Below are 21,393 nucleotides of genomic sequence, written 5' to 3'. Positions count from 1 at the left end.
AATCATGGGTTAAAAATAATCTGAAAGAATGTGGATCTTTTGAACATAAATTGATGTAATGAAAAAGTGCTTTGGATAGAAAAGCAAGACAGCCCACTTTCATTTGTAGCATTCATCTAACTGGTTTTGAGTTGCAGGGCAGAATATGTTGGATTTATGTGCTCAAGATATAAATATATCTGGTCATGTTCCTATTCAAAACATTAAGAGAACTAAAAGAAGAAGAAGAAAAAACATCTTTATTCTCCATCTTAGTTCTTAGTTTAAAACCCCTTTCTCAGGTTCTAACTCAGAAAGCTCAAAAGCATAAGAAGCTTCAGAAACCATGCTCTAGAGAACCTGAGGAAGTGTGGAGAGAGGCCCGCTTCATTTGATGAAGGAGGACATTCCTGCTGAGTGATCATCTCCCAGGACAACATTACTGAGAGCCAATCAGCTTTGTCCTCGGCTTTCCTGCTGAGACTTCTTCAAAAGGCCAGGGCTCAAGGTCCCAGAGGCCATCTTGCCAGCCGCAAGACTTTATACAGAACAGTCTGACCTCCATTAAGGTCGGCTTCATACTGTGTCGAGAATTGTTCAGCAGCGATAAAGAGTATGTTTTCATCCATGTTGTGTATTTAATTATGAATATTACAACAACAACAAAAATGTGAATAAGTCAGCATTTCCTTGCCATATGCTCAGGAAAGCAAGATTCCAGGGAAATTTGTTTAAAAAAAAAGGACATAAATAAATAAAATGTTTTAGACATCACAGATGTTTTATGTTTGAGCAACAAGTCAGCTGATCGTATGATGGTTTATTCAGTCACATGACTTTTTTTGAATTTAGGAATTGCATCTAGGTATTTCAGTAAATCCATGAACTTTCCATCGCTGTTTATGCACATGTAGTCTTACTGAATAGAAACGTTTTTATGCTCATATTGTATACACATCTTGGTGTTTATAACTAGTATTTTAATGTGATCTGTTCATATTAAAAATACAGGTTTGTGGCTGGAAACTCACTTGGAAAATAACTGAAATTATGCCTACTGCACTTGCACCTTAATTAACAAATGTGAGCAAAAGAAATAAAACTATGCTGCATTTTGGGAAATATGTGTCATGCCTTAGATCAGTGGTTCCCAAACTGGGGGGCGCGGAGGTATTGCAGGGGGGGGGCGCGGCACGGCTACGGCTTCCCGGGTTAGTTACAATGCTAGCATAACAGCATGGACAAGTTTGTGACAGCGCTCCCAGCTAAACGCAAACCAGATGATGAATCTTCACCAAATGTAGCAACTTCAAAAGCAAAGACAAGAAAATATGACGAGGCATATCTCGCACTCGGCTTCACCAGCACAACAGTGGGTAAGGAGGAAAGACCACAGTGTGTTGTGTGTCTAAAAATACTAGCTTGCGACAGTCTGAAGCCGAACAAATTAAAACGCCACTTGGAGACAACACATCCCGAGCACAAAGACAAGCCGGTGGAGTTCTTCAGAAAAAAACTCACACAGTGTCATGCACAGCAGAGTCGCTTTACTAAAGCAGCATCCCTGCCTGCAAATGCTCAACTCGCATCCTACAAAGTTGCCTACAGAGTTGCTCAGTGTAAAAAGCCACACACTATAGCCGAGGAATTAATACTTCCCTCTGCGATCGACATGGTCTCAACTATGATCGACGAAGCCACTGCCAGCAAGCTAAAGGCCATTCCTCTCTCAAACAATACTATCTCAAGGCGTATTTATGATATGTCAAAAGACATAGAAGAGCAGCTAAATGACAAGATACGGGACCGACGCTTTGCTCTGCAGATGGAGGAGGCGACTGACAGTAATAAAGACTGCTTATTGATAACATACGTCAGATTCATTGATGCCGATGATTTGAGGGAGGATTTGCTTTTCTGCAAACAAATGACGAGCAGAGCCACTGCAGACGAACTGTTTAAAATAATTGACACTTACTTGAGAGAGGCCGATCTGAAATGGGAGGACTGTGTGGGGATCTGCACAGACGGGGCTCAGGCCATGGCTGGGAGAAGAGGGGGGCTTGCAAGCGCTCATCAAGCGCATCTCCCCTAACGTGCAGTGGACACACTGTATGATACACCAAGAGGCGCTGGCGTCTAAACAGCTGAGTCCCGACCTGCACGATGTTATGACGGATGTCATCACTACAGTGAACTACATTAAAACACGACCTGTCAAAGCACGTATTTTCTCTGCACTGTGTGAGGAAATGGGCTCCGACCACACAGCTGTTCTGTTTCACAGCGAGTCCCGATGGCTGTCACGTGGGAAGGTTTTATCCAGGGTCTTTGAACTGTGGGATGAGATCCGCATCTTTTTGGAGGAGGAGGAAAATGAACTTGCCCACAAGTTTAACAACAACAAGTTCCTCATGAAACTTGCATACCTCAGTGACATGTTTCAAAAACTCAATGAGCTAAATCTGCAGATGCAGGGCAGCAACACACACCTTCCACATCTGGCAGATAAAATCACATCATTCACAAGAAAGCTTGAGATGTGGGAGCAGCGAGTTACAGAGGGAAATATAGACTCGTTTGAGAACCTGAAGTCATTCATTGAGGTCAACAAGCTGCAGAACACAGTGATCCCATGCATGAAAGCTCACATCTCTGCCCTCCAAAAGCATTTCCAGAGGTACTTCCCAGTGCAGGATCCTACACAATATGACTGGATCCGAGACCCCTTCAGTGCAACACCACCTGCCGAATTCAGCACTACAGAGAATGAACAGTTCATTGATGTCACCTCTGATTCAACAATGAGGCTTGAGTTTAAGTCTAAGACATTAGCTGCATTTTGGATTGGAGTGGAGAAAGATTTCCCACTGCTAGGTAAAAGAGCTCTGGCCACACTCCTTCCATTTGCCACGTCTTACCTATGTGAGATAGGTTTTTCTGCTGTGGCCTCCATCAAGACTAAATACAGATCAAAGCTGGACATTGAAAATGAACTAAGAGTAGCAGTCTCACAGCTGAAACCCCGATTTGAGAAGATCTGCAGCATGAAGCAAGCCCACACCAGTCACTGAAAAGATGTGGACATTAAGGTGCAGTTTTTGCAGAGTTAAATGTTCAGGATTTTGTTATTTTCTTCAGAGAGCTGGTAAAGTGTAAAAGGCCACTTTCATGCAGGAATGGAGTTTATAAGAAGATGTGTTGAAAGCCATGAACACCATTACATGGTAAAATTTTATGATACATGATGCAGTGTCACTTTTAATAATTGTGAAGGTGATTTGTCTTTTTTTTTTTTTAGTTTTGTTCAGGAAGAAGTTGCCATTTTGTATGACTTACAATGTTAAGTAAAGTCCAGTGGAGTTTAGAAACAAAGGATTTGTATGTTTGTGTCAGTGTGGGGGGGCTCGAAAATATTCTTATCTTCAGAAAGGGGGGCCCTGCAGAAAAAGTTTGGGAACCACTGCCTTAGATAATGGTGGAGCAATATCTATATATCCTTTTATCATTCACTTTTACTGCTGTTCTGGGGAAGATATAATATTTCTCTGAGCTGTTCTTTTTACATTAAATATGTTTGCTTTTGGAAATTATTGATTTCATAAAAGCTTTGATTCATTTCATACTATAGGGTTTACATCTCACCAAACATCAGAGGAGTCCTGCTGTTTTTATAGAGTGTTGTCATTTTCCCAAGCCATTGATACCATGAGAGCATTGTGAGAACCACATTTCCAATACAGTCGCATCCAATGTGTTTTCCTTTAACTTTAACTCAGTGCCCTGTTGTTTGGAGGAAACGTTGAATATGTATGGGTGAATATGAAATATGTAATGAGGGCATGTGCTTGATGCCTCCTTTAAAAGCAATGTACTGATTAGGATGCACTGAGCATTGTTTGTTTTAGAGAAAATGGCCTAAAATAATTAGCTTGGCACAATTAAAAGCACAACCCCTTTAAGTGCCACGGCTGCAGTGTTGCAGGACTCCTAGACATGCTTTACTTTCCTGTCTTTAATGTGATTTGTGTCAAGAAGTTTTTTTTCTTTCTCTCACCTTTTGTGACACGTGCCCATTATAATGCAGTTGTGGCAATTTTACCAACTGCAATTATACCACAGGCAATTTTTCCTCTGCTGCCTCTGTTCAATTGAATTAGAATCAATAGAAAAGGCCTCCGGTATAACAGAACAATCTTCATTCAGCTTCTAAATGTAATGTTCTGACATTGTCTGTTTGTGTCTGTGAAAAAGCATAAAAGATAAATACACACTCCTACAGAGATGTAGCATACAGAGTACACAAATTTTTAATAATTATTATTATTATTTTTATTTATTTTTTATTGACATAAGCATCTATCAACATCGATTTTTTTAATCATTATTTTCATTTAATTAAATATCCAATATCAACCAATACCAATAAATAAATAAAAACATATTTATTATTATTAATTATTATTAATTAATTATTAAAAATGATCTCTAATTCTAGCCAATAGTTCATATAGTGCTGATATATCATGCATCATAAAAAAAATATATAAAAAAAAGATGGGTCATGAATATTAACTATGTAATTTAACATCCAGCCAGTATTGACATAATCATCTGTTAAAATCTATGTTTATTCTGTAAGATATTTGAATTATTTTTTAATGATTATTTTTAGGGTTTTAAATTCAATTGTATTTTCTTCAGGTGAATTTATGCATCACATTATAAGTGTTTAAAAAAAAATAAATGTTAGATGGTGGCAAATTGGGGAAATTATTTTACAGTTAAATATCCAATATCAACCGAAACCAAAAATAATATATGTTTATCTCTAATATTGGCCAATAGGTGATAAAGTACTGATATATCATGCATCATTAAAAAGATATCAACATGGCTCATGAATATTAAGTAGGTGATGTGTCATACAGCCAGTTCTGATTTCCTAAAAAGCTGGTAAATGGGTGCTAGCCATATTAGTAAATGTTTTTTTTTGGCAAGCAACATACATTCTTAATATGTTCACATTATTATTAATATGAATATTACAGAAAATTTGTAATAGGCACCCAAGCAAATTGAATATTTCAGAAGGGATTCCGAATGAGGGGGAAAGTTATTGGTTGAAGCCTGCAGTGCAGCTTCATATCTGTAAGCAGTGAAGCTGCATCTGCATTTGTTGCAGTGAAATGACTGCTGCTCTTATCAAAATAAGCTCTCAGTGTTTTCTGAAGCCAGGAGCCACTCAAAGCCCATTTTAGTGCTTTGGCAGACTGACCTGTGGTTGCACGCTATGTCTACTAAGGCGTTCGGAGTAAATAAGATGTTTACTCATTTAATAGTGATTTTCCCTGAAGACAGTCTCTCTGATCTAGCTCTGTCCTGTTGCAGACTGTTTTGAAATGCCTGAAAATTTCATGAGCAGGCTATTAAAATGCTTCTGCCTAAAAAGTCAGACGTGTCTACCACCAAAATAACCACGTGTATATTTTACATGAACAGTTTACCTCATCTGAGAATGAGGTCGCTATGAAACATATCCTTGGATGTTGAACTGCAGATTGACTTGTGCTGAAAAAAAGAAAGCTCTCTGGTTTTCATTAAAAGCACATTGATTTCTTTATGCAAGGCTTTTGTAACCTTGAAATGTTCTCTCAGAGGAAAGAGGCCATCTTTCACTTGACTTGTTCAAGGATATCTTTGTGAATAAACATAGGTCTTTTGTAGAATTAAATTATTTCATAGGGCTTAAGATGAAAGTCTCTAGCTGTTGAAATGTTCATTTTTTACTCAAAGAGGAAATATTGCAAGTATTTAGTGATCTATATTATAGCAAGGGTCTTTTCTGCTAACCTTGTTTTGGTAGAAGTCAGATTGAGAAACAGACAAAGTCTGAAGACGTAAAACGTCCTTGTGCATCACTTCTCATCCATAATTAAGAAACGATTAATGGTAGAAGAATAGCAAGAGCCTTCTGGGATGTCATTTAATTCAAGCGTGATTGTTTTTCAGCAGTGCAGCTTTATGTGGACTTGCAACTTTTGCTAATACGTCCAGCACCTGGTCGCATTATTTATGGACAGTTTGTTCCCACCTGATTTGGTTTTGAATTCGTCCTCAGGTGCCTCTCTGTTTTACTTTGAGCATGATTTCAATCGCTTCTCTCATAACTCTCCTGTGCTTTTGTGTCTTTTTTTATCACCCTCTTAGGTGAAGTACGGCCGTTTTGCATTTGTGTGGGATGCAGCTGTGCTGGAGTATGTGGCCATTAATGACGAGGACTGCTCGCTCTACACCGTGAGCAACAATGTGGCTGACAGGGGCTACGGCATCGCGATGCAGCATGGCAGTCCCTACAGGGACATCTTCTCTCAGAGGTACTGTATGATGAGACTTTTATTATACACATATAGCCAGTCATCTCTGGGGCCCTGCTGTTAAACAAGAAGTGATTTTTCAAAGGAATTTTCCATTTAAAGTCTGAGTTTGTGATTTAAAATGGGAATGGATGTAACACGGGCTGAATTGTAACAATCATTTTGAGTGCTTAGAAAATAAGTGCAAAATCACTATTATACATGAGTGATACCCTTAGAAGTTGTAAGTTCAAACAAAGTACATTACAAAAACAAAAAAAAAGTGATTTGAAATAAAACACTTAAAAAAATGTAAAATGTATGTAATGTAATGACAAAACTAGAAATATCATGTCTGAGCAGACATTAGTTTGTTGTATTTATTTTTCTTTCTTTCTTTTTTTTCTTCTTTTGGACCTACAAAGACAAAAAAAAATAATAATAAAATGTACGCCAACATGTTTTATATTTGTTCATTAATATTATTCAACTTGTCAGTTGAGCTCAATTCTTTAAGTGTTCGCCATGTTAAATGGCTCACTCTAAGTGAAATCGCTTCATTGAAATACCAGTATAATGACAAAATGAGAAAAATATGATAGCATGTAGTGATGGTCCCATTGTTGGTTTAAGAGTCAATACATGCTCTGCATTTACTCGTCACCAGGAGTCTAAAGAAAGAACGTGCAAAAGCTTAACACAGCTGCCATAGTGCATGAGTAAAATAGCCCATGAAGTGAAGAGAAAGAGAGGAAAACTTGACTAAACACTTGAATTATAATAAGGTACCAAAAGGAACATGACTAGAAACCATACTGTAGTGAAAGTGCACCATAATCACTTACATTGTCCTTTAGGTAAAATTGTTCTCTGTAAAATTCTGTCCATTTTGAAGAGCTTTTAACATTCCAAACCACCGATCACAATCTTCATAAGTTGTTTGCATGGGACTAAATGCATGCGTTTTATTCAGGATACTGCACAGAAGCATCTGAAATCTCATAACAACTATGACAACCTGTCAAATTATCTGTATGTGAGTAATCTGTGTATAAATTACATATAATACTCTAAACATTTAAATTTTAGTTACGAAAAAAAACTAGTATATTTGATGCGATCTGCATTAAAATCCCCCTGAATCACGTTTTTACATTTATATATGTATATGTATAGGAGAAGGGAGGAGAGGGAGAAGTGTGCTAGAAGTAGTAACACTTTTAGTTTAGCATTTATGTTTTGTTTATTGTTTCTTCTTGCATATTTCTATTTGTAAATATTGTTGAAACACATTTCTGACCTTGTTCAAATATTTTTAAGTTTTTTATTTACTGTTATTTTGAGAAGAAGCTTTTGAGAGTAATGTTTGCCATTTGATAAATGATGTCTGTGTTTTCCCCTTCTTGAAAATTGCCAGCCACAACTGGTCTGTGTGCAACTGTGCATACATGTTCTCAAATGTGTTTTTGTGTTTAAATGTATTGATGTAGTCTGCTACCAATCCAAAAATATCAGGGGGTTTATTGTTTATTGAGGACAAGTGGTTTATAATCTGGCATGTATAGGTAATTGCAAAATCATTATTTCTTAGGTTGAGTTTTAAATTACACATTATTGATTGCGAGAGAAAGAGAGATAACGGATGTGAAATAAAGTGGTATTTTGGGGAAAAGAAGGGGATATTTGGGGTGTTTTGAATGTAGGCTTAGGGTTTTGAGTAAGGAGAGTGCTCTTTTGCAGGTTGTATTTGATATGCATATTTAAGATTTTGATTTAGACTTTTTTGTTTTGGACCCATTCACAACCACCTAGTAACTTCCTAGCAACCAACCGATGCAGTGCATTTTGTGCAGGCAACTACCACTCATATGTCCTTCATAAGGTGTAAAAAAAATCTAGTTGCATCTTGTTGTTTTGATCAGCAGGGTTATTAGAGGAGTGAAGACCAATTACCCTATTAAAAATGGCACACTCTAGAACGATCACCACTTATACCTGACATTTGCAGCCCACAGTGCCAGTCAGTTTCCAGGACAGATGTGAGCTTGCTCATACTCCTCTGGGCAGATACCCATGTCAGCCTGGTTATGGCCACATGTCGCCTGTTTACACAAAGTCAGTCCCATGGCAAATGGTGCTGGGAACACATGACATTTTGGATTCATTGTCAAGCTGATAGAAATCATTAGAACAGAGCTGCATTACACTTCTGCCATTGAAAGTGCTGAGCTCAGTAAATAAATACAATATTAACACTGTAGATTTCTACCACCTAAGCCGTTCAAAATGAAGAGAGCAAGGAGAATTGAACATATCCCATATCCCATACTATTACACATTTAATTATCGTAATTATCGACTAATTGAAGGGAATTTTCTCTACGCTTCAAGGAATATTCTTTGTTCAGTACCAGTTAAGCTTAATTGACAACTTTTGTAGCATAATGTTGATTCCCACAAAAATAATTTCAACTCCCCTCGTTTAAAAAAAATAAATAAATAAGAAAGGTTACAGCAAAGTACTTGCAATAGAAGTAAATGAAGCCAATGTTTGAAAGATTTAAAAGAAGAAATATGGAGTATATAAAAGCACTTACATCATTTTTTTGTTGTTGCAAGTTGTGTATTATTTGAGCTGTTTAAAAATGAAGGGCGAGTTGAAATAAATTTCTATCACTTTCGGCAAATCATAATTTTTACAGTTGTTAAGAATTTAGGCATTATACAGTCGTGGCCAAAAGTTTTGAGAATTACATAAATATTAGTTTTTAAAAAGTTTGCTGCTAAACTGCTTTTAGATCTTTGTTTCAGTTGTTTCTGTGATGTACTGAAATATAATTACAAGCACTTCATACGTTTCAAAGGCTTTTATCGACAATTATATGACATTTATGCAAAGAGTCAGTATTTGCAGTGTTGGCCCTTCTTTTTCAGGACCTCTGCAATTCGACTGGGCATGCTCTCAATCAACTTCTGGGCCAAATCCTAACTGATAGCAACCCATTCTTTCATAATCACTTCTTGGAGTTTGTCAGAATTAGTGGGTTTTTGTTTGTCCACCCGCCTCTTGAGGATTGACCACAAGTTCTCAATGGGATTAAGATCTGGGGAGTTTCCAGGCCATGGACCCAAAATTTCAACATTCTGGTCCCCGAGCCACTTAGTTATCACTTTTGCCTTATGGCACGGTGCTCCATCGTGCTGGAAAATGCATTGTTCTTCACCAAACTGTTGTTGGATTGATGGAAGAAGTTGTTGTTGGAGGGTGTTTTGGTACCATTCTTTATTCATGGCTGTGTTTTTGGGCAGAATTGTGAGTGAGCCCACTCCCTTGGATGAGAAGCAACCCCACACATGAATGGTGTCAGGATGCTTTACTGTTGGCATGACACAGGACTGATGGTAGCGCTCACCTTTTCTTCTCCAGACAAGCCTTTTTCCAGATGCCCCAAACAATCGGAAAGGGGCTTCATCGGAGAATATGACTTTGCCCCAGTCCTCAGCAGTCCATTCACTATACTTTCTGCAGAAGATCAATCTGTCCCTGATGTTTTTTTTTGGAGAGAAGTGGCTTCTTTGCAGCCCTTCTTGACACCAGGCCATCTTCCAAAAGTCTTGGCCTCACTGTGCGTGCAGATGCGCTCACACCTGCCTGCTGCCATTCCTGAGCAAGCTCTGCACTGGTGGCACTCCGATCCCGCAGCTGAATCCTCTTTAGGAGACCATCCTGGAGCTTGCTGGACTTTCTTGGACGCCCTGAAGCCTTCTTTACAAGAATTGAACCTTTTTCCTTGAAGTTCTTGATGATCCTATAAATTGTTGATTTAGGTGCAATCTTAGTAGCCACAATATCTTTGCCTGTGAAGCCATTTTTATGCAACGCAATGATGGCTGCACGCGTTTCTTTGCAGGTCACCATGGTTAACAATGGAAGAACAATGATTTCAAGCATCACCCTCCTTTTAACATGTCAAGTCTGCCATTCTAACCCAATCATCCTGACATAACGATCTCCAGCCTTGTGCTCATCAACATTGTCACCTGAGTTAACAAGACGATTACTGAAATGATCTCAGCAGGTCCTTTAATGACAGCAATGACATGCAGTGGAAAGGTTTTTTGGGATTAAGTTAATTTTCATGGCAAAGAAGGACTATGCAATTCATCTGATCACTCTTCATAACATTCTGGAGTATATGCAAATTGCTATTATAAAAACTTAAGCAGCAACTTTTCCAATTTCCAATATTTATGTAATTCTCAAAACCTTTGGCCATGAATGTAATGTTATGTTGTCATGGGAACTAAATTGGACATAACTTTACACAGAAAGGTTAGCAAGGGATTTGTTTCACACTAAAATATTGTATTGTTTTTGTCTTGTGGCTATACTGTTGAAACATTAAATATTTTGACATTTACAGATTTACATATTGGCCCATTCACTTCCAATATAAGTGCATTACTGTCAGGAGAAAGCAGGCTGGATTCAGGTGCGGGTAAACTCAAGGCTTTATTCACAAAGCGGAGACAGAGAAGAAAGAGTCACGCTCCACAGGTTTCACTCGCAGTGACAGGATGAACAGCAGATGAGTCACGTTTCACAGGATTCACTCGTAGTGACAGGATGAACAGCAGATGAGTCACGTTTCACAGGATTCACTCGTAGTGACGGGATGAACAGCTGAAGCTACTAGGAGCTCTGGCCTTGTAAGAACTAGAGCAGAGAAATAAGCCAAACACACTGGAGCCTGAGGACAAGACACGACAGGGTGAGTACAAAGAACTGCTAGATGATCGGAGCTATTGGAACGAATAACAACAGTCTGACAATAGACAGAGAAACACAGGGAATAATAAAGGGGAAAAAATTAGAAGGACATAGAGAACAGGTGGCGAGCAATTATGGTTAACAACGGGGAACAAGGGAGGCGGGGAAAACCCAAACAGGCAGACGTGGTGAGCTGTCACCATCCCAACACACACACCCACACCAAAAAGACAGGTGATTAGCCCCGAGACCCGACAGTACCCCCCCTCCCAGGAGCGTCACCTGGCGCTCTAGGAAGGGGCCTACCTCGATGCCGCCGGAAGTCCTCAATCAACGAACGGTCCAGAATGTCCCGGGACGGCACCCAACACCTCTCCTCTGGACCATACCCCTCCCAGTCCACAAGATACTGAAACCCCCTGCCGCGGCGCCGCTCATCGAGTAATCTCTTAACCGTATAGGTAGGAGATCCATCCACAAGACGAGGGGGTGGGGGGGTGGGGCAATTGCAAGCAGGATTAAGGGGGGAAGAGAACACAGGCTTGACCCTGGAAACATGAAACACCGGGTGAACCCGACCAAGAGTAGGAGGGAGCTTGAGCCTGATCGCCACCGGACTAACCACCTTGGTGATGCGGAAAGGCCCAATGAATCTGGGTGCCAGCTTACGAGAAGGCGCCCGGAGAGGCAGATCCTTGGTAGAGAGCCAAACCCGTTGACCACACACATAGGTAGGAGGAGAGGACCGGCGACGATCAGCTGCAGCCTTGGTTCTGTCAGAGGCTTGGACCAAAATCCTCCTGACTCTCTCCCAGGTGCGACGGCAGCGCTGGACGAAAGCCAGGGCGGATGGAACCGCTGCATCGGGTTCCTGTGATGGGAACAGAGGTGGATTATAACCAAGAGCACACTCAAAAGGGGACATACCTGACGCGGCCACAGGAAGGGTGTTGTGGGCGTATTCTGCCCAGGAGAGCTGCTGACACCAGGAACTCGGATTGTTGGATGCTAGACAGCGGAGCATTCTTCCTAGATCCTGGTTGGCCCGCTCACACTGCCCATTGGTCTGAGGATGAAAACCAGATGACAGACTAGCAGAGGCCCCAATCTGTCTACAAAATTCCCTCCAGAACCGGGAGACGAACTGGGGACCCCTATCAGAAACCACATCCACCGGTAACCCGTGGAGACGGAAGACGTGATCCACCACCAGTTGGGCGGTCTCCCGGGCGGAGGGTAGCTTGGGCAGGGGAATAAAATGAACCGCTTTGGAAAAGCGATCCACCACCGTGAGAATTACAGTGTTTCCCTTCGACGGAGGAAGCCCAGAGACGAAATCAAGGGCAATGTGTGACCAAGGACGGGAAGGGATAGGGAGAGGATGCAGTAGACCATCAGGAGGGCGATTGACAGGCTTACTTTGGGCACATGTGGGGCAGGCCAACACAAACTGTCTAACATCTGCGGCCATAGTAGGCCACCAAAAACGCTGTCGGATGGCAGACAACGTTCTCCGAATACCTGGATGGCAGACTAACCTGGATGAGTGACCCCACTCAAGGACCTCAGAGCGCAGCGCAGCCGGCACCAGCAACCTGCCCGCCGGACACTCTCCCGGCACCTGCACCCCTCGACCGGCCTCCTCAACTCGCTGCTCGATACCCCACGAAAGAGCCCCGACCACCACCCCCTCAGGAAGGATGGCCTCGGCCGCAAACTCCCCCCCCGGAGCACCGAACAGGCGAGAGAGGGCATCAGGCTTGGTGTTCTTTGATCCCGGCCGGTACGAGAGGGTGAAATTGAATCTGGCAAAGAAGAGCGCCCAGCGGGCCTGACGCGAGCTCAGCCTCTTGGCCGAACGGATGTATTCAAGGTTCTTGTGATCCGTCCAGACCAAGAAGGGCTGCGCTGACCCCTCCAACCAATGACGCCACTCACCCAAGGCCAATCGTACCGCCAGCAGCTCTCTGTTGCCGATGTCATAGTTACGTTCTGCAGGGCTGAGACGACGAGAGAAGAATGCACAAGGATGAACCTTCCCATCATGGAGGGAACGCTGAGATAGAACTGCGCCAACCCCAACGTCAGAAGCATCAACCTCGACAATGAACTGGGCCTCCGGATCTGGAACCATCAGAATAGGTGCAGAGACCAAACGGGACTTTAAAATGTCAAAGGCTACCTGCGCTTCCCGGTTCCACCTGAAAGACACCTTAGTGGAGGTTAAGGCTGTCAGCGGTGCAGCGATCTGACCAAAATTCCGGATGTAACGCCGGTAGAAGTTGGCAAAACCCAGGAAACGCTGCAGAGCCTTCCGGGAGTCAGGGACCGGCCACTGGGCAACAGCTTCAATCTTAGCGGGATCAGGCTTGATCCCCTCCGTAGAAATAATATGGCCAAGGAACGTAACAGACTCAGCGTGGAATTCGCACTTCTCCGCCTTGACAAACAACTGGTTCTCTAGTAACCGCTGGAGAACCCGTCTGACATGCTGGGTGTGTAATTGGAGAGAAGAAGAAAAAATCAAAATATCATCCAAATACACAAAGACAAATTGATTAATCAAGTCACCCAACACGCTGTTGACGAGTCCCTGGAAAACGGCTGGAGCATTGGTCAGACCAAACGGAAGAACCAAGTACTCGTAGTGTCCCGAAGGGGTGTTAAATGCCGTCTTCCACTCATCCCCCTCCCGAATGCGCACCAAGTGGTAGGCGTTGCGCAGGTCTAACTTGGTGAAGACCCGAGCTCCCTGTAACAATTCAAAAGCAGAAGACATTAAAGGTAGGGGGTACCTGTTCTTGATAGTAATGTCATTCAAACCTCTGTAATCAATACAAGGGCGCAGGGAGCCGTCCTTCTTCTGAACAAAGAAAAACCCTGCACCAGCGGGAGAGGAGGAATGGCGGATGAGCCCAGCCTGAAGTGACTCACGTATGTACTTGTCCATGGCCTCTCTCTCTGGACCTGAAAGGGAATATAAACGACCCTTAGGCGGAGAAGAGCCCGGGAGGAGATCAATGGCACAGTCGTAGGGGCGATGCGGAGGTAGCGAGGTGGCCCGGGCCCTACTGAAGACCGCCCGAAGATCATGGTACTCCGCCGGAACACCAGTCAGGTCAGAGGGATCCTCCTGAGGAACACAAGACACAGAGACAGGACAAAAAGCAGCACCCAAACATGACACGTGACAAGACTGACTCCAGGCTAAAACAGAATTATAGACCCAATCAATGTGGGGATTGTGCTTGTGCAACCATGGGTGTCCCAGAACTAAAGGAGCCTTAGGGGAATCAATAATAAACAGTTCAATCCGCTCATGATGACTGCCAGCAATATGGAGGTCTATCTTGGGAGTGACGTGGGTGATGGTGGTAAGGGGACGGCCAGCTAATGACCATGCTGAAACGGGGCTAGCCAAAGGAACAAGCGGGATCTTCCAACGTTGAGCAGAGGCAGCATCAAGGAAGTTCCCCTCAGCCCCTGAGTCCACAAGGGCGAGTCCAGTGTGTGAATGACTCTGGAAGGAGAGTTGGAACGGCAGCTGAGTGCGTGTTGCAGGAGAGCTTGAGCTGAGAACCGTGCCCACCAGGACGCTCCGCCTCACTGGTGGACCCTGGCCCTTTAATGGGCACTGAAGGGCGAAGTGGCCTCCCTTGCCGCAGTATAGACACGCCCCCGACAACAGACGCTCCTGCTTCTGCCGTGGTGTAAGCCGTAGACGACCCAACTGCATGGGCTCCTCCTCCGAGGGCTGTCGGCTGACTAAACTGGCTGAAGAGAACTCTAGGTGGCGCCACGGGGCGGGTGTTTGCCGTTGTTTGCGGCGCCGGCTGAGACGACCCTCAATGCGGAGCGCGAGACTAATGAGCCTATCCAATTCCCGCGGGAGCTCTATGGCCGCGAGCTCATCCGAAATGGCGAAATCCAACCCCTCAAGAAAACGAGCGCGCAGCGCGCTCTCATTCCAGCCGCATGCCGCAGCTAAAGTCTGGAACTGGATAGCATAGTCAGTCACGGAGCTCCTCCCCTGAGACAGTCATGAAAACTGGGCCGCCGCCTCGTCACCCTGAGCAGAGCGATCAAACAATTTGGCCATCTCTTGACTGAAAACCGCGAAAGTGGCACAACAGGGAGCCCGCGATCTCCAAACGGCGATACCCCATTCGCGGGCACGGCCCGAGAGGAGTGTAAGGACGTAAGCCACCTTGGTCTCTTCATTAGCGTAACGCCGGGGCTGCAGAGAAAACACCAGCGAGCATTGGGAGAGAAACGCTTGACAGGCGTTAGGATCGCCATCGTAGACCGGCGGATTGTTGGCATGGGGTTCAGACTCGTGTGACATACCGGTGTGAGGAACGGGACCCCGGCTCGTTGCCTCTTGCTGAAGATCGTCCACCCGTGTGAGAAGTTCGGAGACTCGGGCACTGAGAACTTCCACATCCAGCGCGGTGGTGTTGAGCTGAGTGGCATGCTGCCCGATCAACACTCCCTGTTGAGCGAGAGCCGCGCGAAGCGGACCAGATCCCGCTGAATCCATAATATGGTCAGACTGTTCTGTCAGGAGAAAGCAGGCTGGATTCAGGTGCGGGTAAACTCAAGGCTTTATTCACAAAGCGGAGACAGAGAAGAAAGAGTCACGCTCCACAGGTTTCACTCGCTGTGACAGGATGAACAGCAGATGAGTCACGTTTCACAGGATTCACTCGTAGTGACAGGATGAACAGCAGATGAGTCACGTTTCACAGGATTCACTCGTAGTGACGGGATGAACAGCTGAAGCTACTAGGAGCTCTGGCCTTGTAAGAACTAGAGCAGAGAAATAAGCCAAACACACTGGAGCCTGAGGACAAGACACGACAGGGTGAGTACAAAGAACTGCTAGATGATCGGAGCTATTGGAACGAATAACAACAGTCTGACAATAGACAGAGAAACACAGGGAATAATAAAGGGGAAAAAATTAGAAGGACATAGAGAACAGGTGGCGAGCAATTATGGTTAACAACGGGGAACAAGGGAGGCGGGGAAAACCCAAACAGGCAGACGTGGTGAGCTGTCACCATCCCAACACACACACCCACACCAAAAAGACAGGTGATTAGCCCCGAGACCCGACACATTACTATAATATAGTTTTTTTTTGTTTGTTTTTTTTTACAGAAAATATGGGACAAGTGGAAACTACCTGTTGTGGTAATTGGCATTAAAACACAAATGATTTTTAGGGGTGTAACAGTACACATATTCGTACCGAAAAGTTTTCAATATGTGTCTTTCGTTTTGGTACGCGTGTTTACACAACGAATATTGTAGCCTATTAACCAATTTTAATCAACAATAATCGCGATAAGCACTGTGTTTTGTTACTTTCAATAAGAAACAAAGTCTCATCTTTCAAATCTGTCCATTTTATCAGGAAATTTGATGCTATTTTATGTGGCGTGACTGATTGCTGTAGTGCTTCAGTTCAAGTGGCAGTGCAGTGCCTGGGGTAACACGATTACCTATTCTGCTTTACTACTAGTTACAGCCCAAAATAAGCATAAATGTTGAAAGATCTCATGTTTGCAAACAATGTCGTACTGTAGCATTTCGTTTACCTGAGGCAAGTCATTCAGTATCCACAGCTTCTTAATTCCCTAGAGAAATTAACTATATAGAGGAGCATTTTATTAAATATATGTACTATGTTAGCTTATATTTCATTATATTTTACTTAACCTGTTGGTGATGTCTTGATTATTTAATGTATGTTTAAATAAATCTGTCATCAGAAAAAGTTATGGCAGCCTCTGTGTAAATGGTTATATTTACAAACACTTAACACTTTAGAATAGAGAACACATATTCACTATTAACTATGAGTTTTCCCTCAGTAAACTCTTAATTTGCTGCTTATTAATAGTAAGGTAGTTTTTAAGTTTAGGTATGGGGCATAGAGTTAAGGGATCTAAAATATAGTCATGCAGAATACATTGATGTATGGTTTTTAATTACTAAAACAGCCAATATGCTAGTAATATTCATGAGAAATTTGACAATTATTATGACGCTGTATAGTTGATGTCTTTCCTCAGTTGAAACACTGATTAAGCAATTGCATGAGGCATGAGATGATCAGTCATGTTTATTCGTGTTAAAACTAGTAGTACAGAGGAAAGAATGATCGCATTCACTCGTGCTCTGCACAAGTCTGCGGCACGTCACGGCTCAGACACAGGAACCAGAGCTGATCGCGACCGCTCAGGGATTATACCAGCACATTTCTGAACCGTCCCAGGAGCAGCTCTCCAAGTCGTTTATACAACGATATATCATGCCACATTAAAGACTGTCAAAACGCCATTTATTATTTACATTTCCTGAGAAAAAAAATAGTTAAATAAAATAAAAAATAAAAACTGTAGGCCTATTCGTTCGGTACACATGCGTGTAGAAAGACCCATAGCCTTCCGAAACGGTTTGGTCCGAATACGTGTACCATTACACCCCTAATATCTAATAATATATTTATTAGATAATATAATAATAATATATTTAATTTTCTTCCCCAGCTGTACCGAACAGTGACTTCAAAACCGAAGTACGTACAGAGTCATCATTATTGTGTATTGTCATGCCCCTAATAGGCTAAATATATAGAGAGCATAAAAAAATGCATATAGAGATTCAAATTGTATATTTAAACTTGTCGTTCTCAGTCTTTTGAGATGTCTACAGCCTTCAGATGTTCTGATTCATATTGATAAGCCGAGAAGAAATTCCCTCTGTTTCCAAAACAAAACAGAAAAACTGCTTGCTTTTGTCTTTTCGATTCCTTTTCTCATCGTGTTTTCTCAGCTCTTATCGAGTAGTGTGTCTCCCCGCAGTCAGAGACATGTAATAACCTGATCATTTCTGCTGCAGCTGGTTGCCATAGCAACAGCTCCAGCAGTCCACACTCGAATCAGCACGCAGGGCCTGAGAGGTGAGCGAGGAGACTACATGACAGACAGACCTGAGGAGAGAGCCACAAATCCCCACCCGCATTATGCCAGAAGTACAGAAAAATGAGTTTGAAGCGCTACTGCAACCTGGCACACCGAGAGACAGAGAATCAAGCTCAGTGTCATACTGAGGTCTTAAATAAAAGCTCGTTGCAGTTACCAGATCCCCCAGTTGTCATGGAGAATCAGGTTGATCTGGACTTGGGCTTTTAACATGACCAAGTGTTTGTGTTTAGCCCCCGATCTTGAACATGGACCACACTGGGCCATGGCTGGTCAGCGCTATGGCAGTTCAAAGACAGAAACACTGAGCAGAGCAGGTTAAATTTCTGTTTGCGTTTTGCCCTGGCCTGTCAGTCAAACACAACTTGTTTGGCACACACAACGCTTATCTCCCTCTCCTCATCCTCACTCACCTTTCCCTCCATTCACCACTCTATTTTGTGAGCAAAGGAACTAAAGAACAAATACATTTTTTTTAGTTGAACAAAGCTTTTGTTAAGCTGTTTTCTCCGTATGAGCCTGAAGTGAAAGAAATTGTTTTTATGTTCTAAAAGAGCTAATTTTTGAAGACCCCAAGAAATCTAAATTTTAAATGTATTTCTCTGTTAGGCTAATCTTTATGCTAGTGCAGAGATTTTCACTTTTTTTAATGCCAAGGATCCCTGTGTAAATATGATAACACTATCAGAAAAATTGCATTTGTTGTTGTAATTAGACATATATATATATATATATGATCTGTAAATTAATTTATATTTATTTATTTAATTTAAAATTATTTTTTAGTAATTCCGTTTAGTTATAATGAGTGCTTTTCAAAGTAAATATGTTAAACTGGACCACAAAACCTGTCTTAAGAGTACTTTTTTTTTATTATTATTGTTATTTATACATCATCTGAAAGCTGAATAAATAAGCTTTCCATTGATGTATGTTTTATTATGAAGACGACAATATTTGGCCGAGATACAACTATCTGAAAAAATCTGAGGGTGCAAAAAATCTGAAATCTAATCTAAATACTGAAATCTAAATACTGAGAAAATCACCTTTGAAATTTTCCAAATGAATTCTTAGCAATGTATTTTACTAATCAAAAATTACGTTTTGATATATTTATAGTAGTAAATTTACAAAATATCTTCATGGAACATGATCTTTACTGAATATTCTAATGATTTTTGGCATAAAATAAAAATGGATAATTTTGACCCATACAATGTTATTTATTTATTTATTTATTTATTCATTTAATTTTTTTGGCTATTGCTAAAAATATACCCCAGCGACTTCTGGTTTTGTGGTCCAGGGTCACATATTTGTTCAAATATATTAACGCAACAAAGAAGACCGTGCTCATCAGGTGATTTGTTTTCATGGGGTTTTTGAAAAAAAAAAAAACATTTAAAGTGTTCTATGTAAAATTGGCAAGTTACAAAAACTTATCTAGAGAAGTTTAGTGAGCATGCTAAAAAAAATAAAAATAAAAAACAGGACTTTCTTTCAGCATATGGCCATCAGTGGGCTTATTTTCTCAACAAACAAGGGAAAATCTGGTCCCCTCTGAGATGTTTACTGTCATGTCTCTCCTTAGACTCTGAAGACAAACATGTGGCAAAACTGGACAGTTGATTCTCACGGGAAAAGCCTGGTGTTAGTTTCTGTGGATCACAGTGCTACTCATTTGTTAGAAACAACAGGGTGTTAATTCATTAAGCACTGAGACTGTTAATTTGCCCAGGACCAGCTGCCGGAAAACCACAAGGTCAGAAACAGGCTTTCTAATCCTTGAAGTCCTTGAAGGCTGAGCCTTATTTTAGACTTGGGTTGAAAGATGTCACAGAAAGAATAGAATAAAATAAAATCATCCCTAAGAATGATTTCACATGGCATTCTTTTAAATTCATGCTTGATTCTTCCTTGTCATCCCATCAGTGTGGTCAGATGTACAGTAACCTATTATCTGAGACCTGAAGCAGAATGCAGCATGTTGACCCACCAAGTGTTGACACATCCATCATGACAACACTCATAAGTGCCACAGACAAATTTTTTAAGGGTAGGCCATTCCATATGCCTGTGATAGGAGTTGTTCTGCGGTGACCTCCAGTGGAAATGAGGTCTTAAAGGAATGGCTGTTACTGAAGACCAAGACATCTCATCTCAGAACTCCTCACAGTAGTTTAATACCATGGAAAATAAAAACATCAATTGGAGTATGTTAAAATAGTTAAATGTACAAACAGTATCTGTCTCCAGAATGGGGGAACATTTATCTAACCTCACTTAAAAACGATGTTTATGTTGTTATTGTTAACTATTAAAAACATGTATGGTAATTTAAATAATGTGGATATAAAATAAAATAGAAGTAATAAATTATATTAGATATTAGAAAATCAGAAATGTCACCTTGGCGACTATCTTAAAATAAGTTTAAGTGCTTATATTACTAAAACTAAACTAGCACATAACCATTTATGAAACTAAAATTTTAATTAAAACAGAAATATAAAAAGAGTAGATAATTCAAAACATTAAAATTGTAAAATAGTATTAAAATAATACTGAAATAAGTTTAAATCAACATGTTATTTGCAGATTCTTTGTAATTAATTTGAAAATACTATCAAAATATAATTTTTTTATTTATTTATTTATTTATTTTTTGGCTTGCTTCTGTTCAATAAACCAATCTCATGCCGAGTTATCATCTAACAGTCATGGTAAACTTTTTATAATGTCAACGTTCACTTATAACATTAGTAAATTTTCACAAAATGTATTTGCAAACCACGATTATTTTGTGAATATTAACAACACAAAAATAATGTATTGCTTCTTAAGACCTGGAATATTCTGCATTTGGCACGCTGCTTTTTATAGTACTCTGCCATCAGGGCAAATAAATAATGACAGAATGTCAATTTTTTTGTCAACAAATTCTTTAATTTTCAACAATACTCTGTAAAGATTATTGGGACCTTGATTGCATCTTTGCTTACTCAGTCACAGTACTTGGCATTTTAATGGCGCTGGATCACGGTTCCCTTGGTATGTTTTGTGCTGTTATCTTGAATAGTCCTCACTGTGTTTTCAGGTCTCTGCTCTCACTCTCTGAAACCTCTGAAGCAACATATGTGGGCAGTGTTGCATACATAAATGTTGTTGGCATATTTAAAAATGGTCTGTATAGCAAATCTCTTAACATTGATCCACCTTATTGTGAATCCTTTGAGCTGTGTCCATGGCAGAATGTGGATGGGACATTCTCCATCTGCTGAATGCAATAGGA

General features: G+C 41.3%; 1 protein-coding gene across 4 annotated transcripts in view; it reads left to right on the top strand.

Annotated features, from left to right (window-relative positions):
• LOC132114489 (glutamate receptor ionotropic, delta-2-like) overlaps window positions 1–21,393 on the top strand; it is a 398,065-nt gene that overhangs the window by 363,259 nt on the left and 13,413 nt on the right. For all 4 annotated transcript variants that reach the window (XR_009425331.1, XR_009425332.1, XM_059522629.1 and 1 more), the window contains exon 14: window positions 6,190–6,356. Coding sequence is in view for 2 of the 4 variants with exons in the window: in XM_059522629.1 (XP_059378612.1) it covers window positions 6,190–6,356 (167 nt within the window). In the remaining 2 variants the exon portion in view is untranslated. The remainder of the gene's footprint in view (window positions 1–6,189; window positions 6,357–21,393) is intronic.

This window comes from Carassius carassius, chromosome 34, assembly GCF_963082965.1.
Source record: "Carassius carassius chromosome 34, fCarCar2.1, whole genome shotgun sequence".
Lineage (NCBI taxonomy): Eukaryota > Metazoa > Chordata > Actinopteri > Cypriniformes > Cyprinidae > Carassius > Carassius carassius.
The sequence above is the reverse complement of the archived record's forward strand: the minus strand, read 5'-3'. Positions and strand labels throughout refer to the sequence as shown.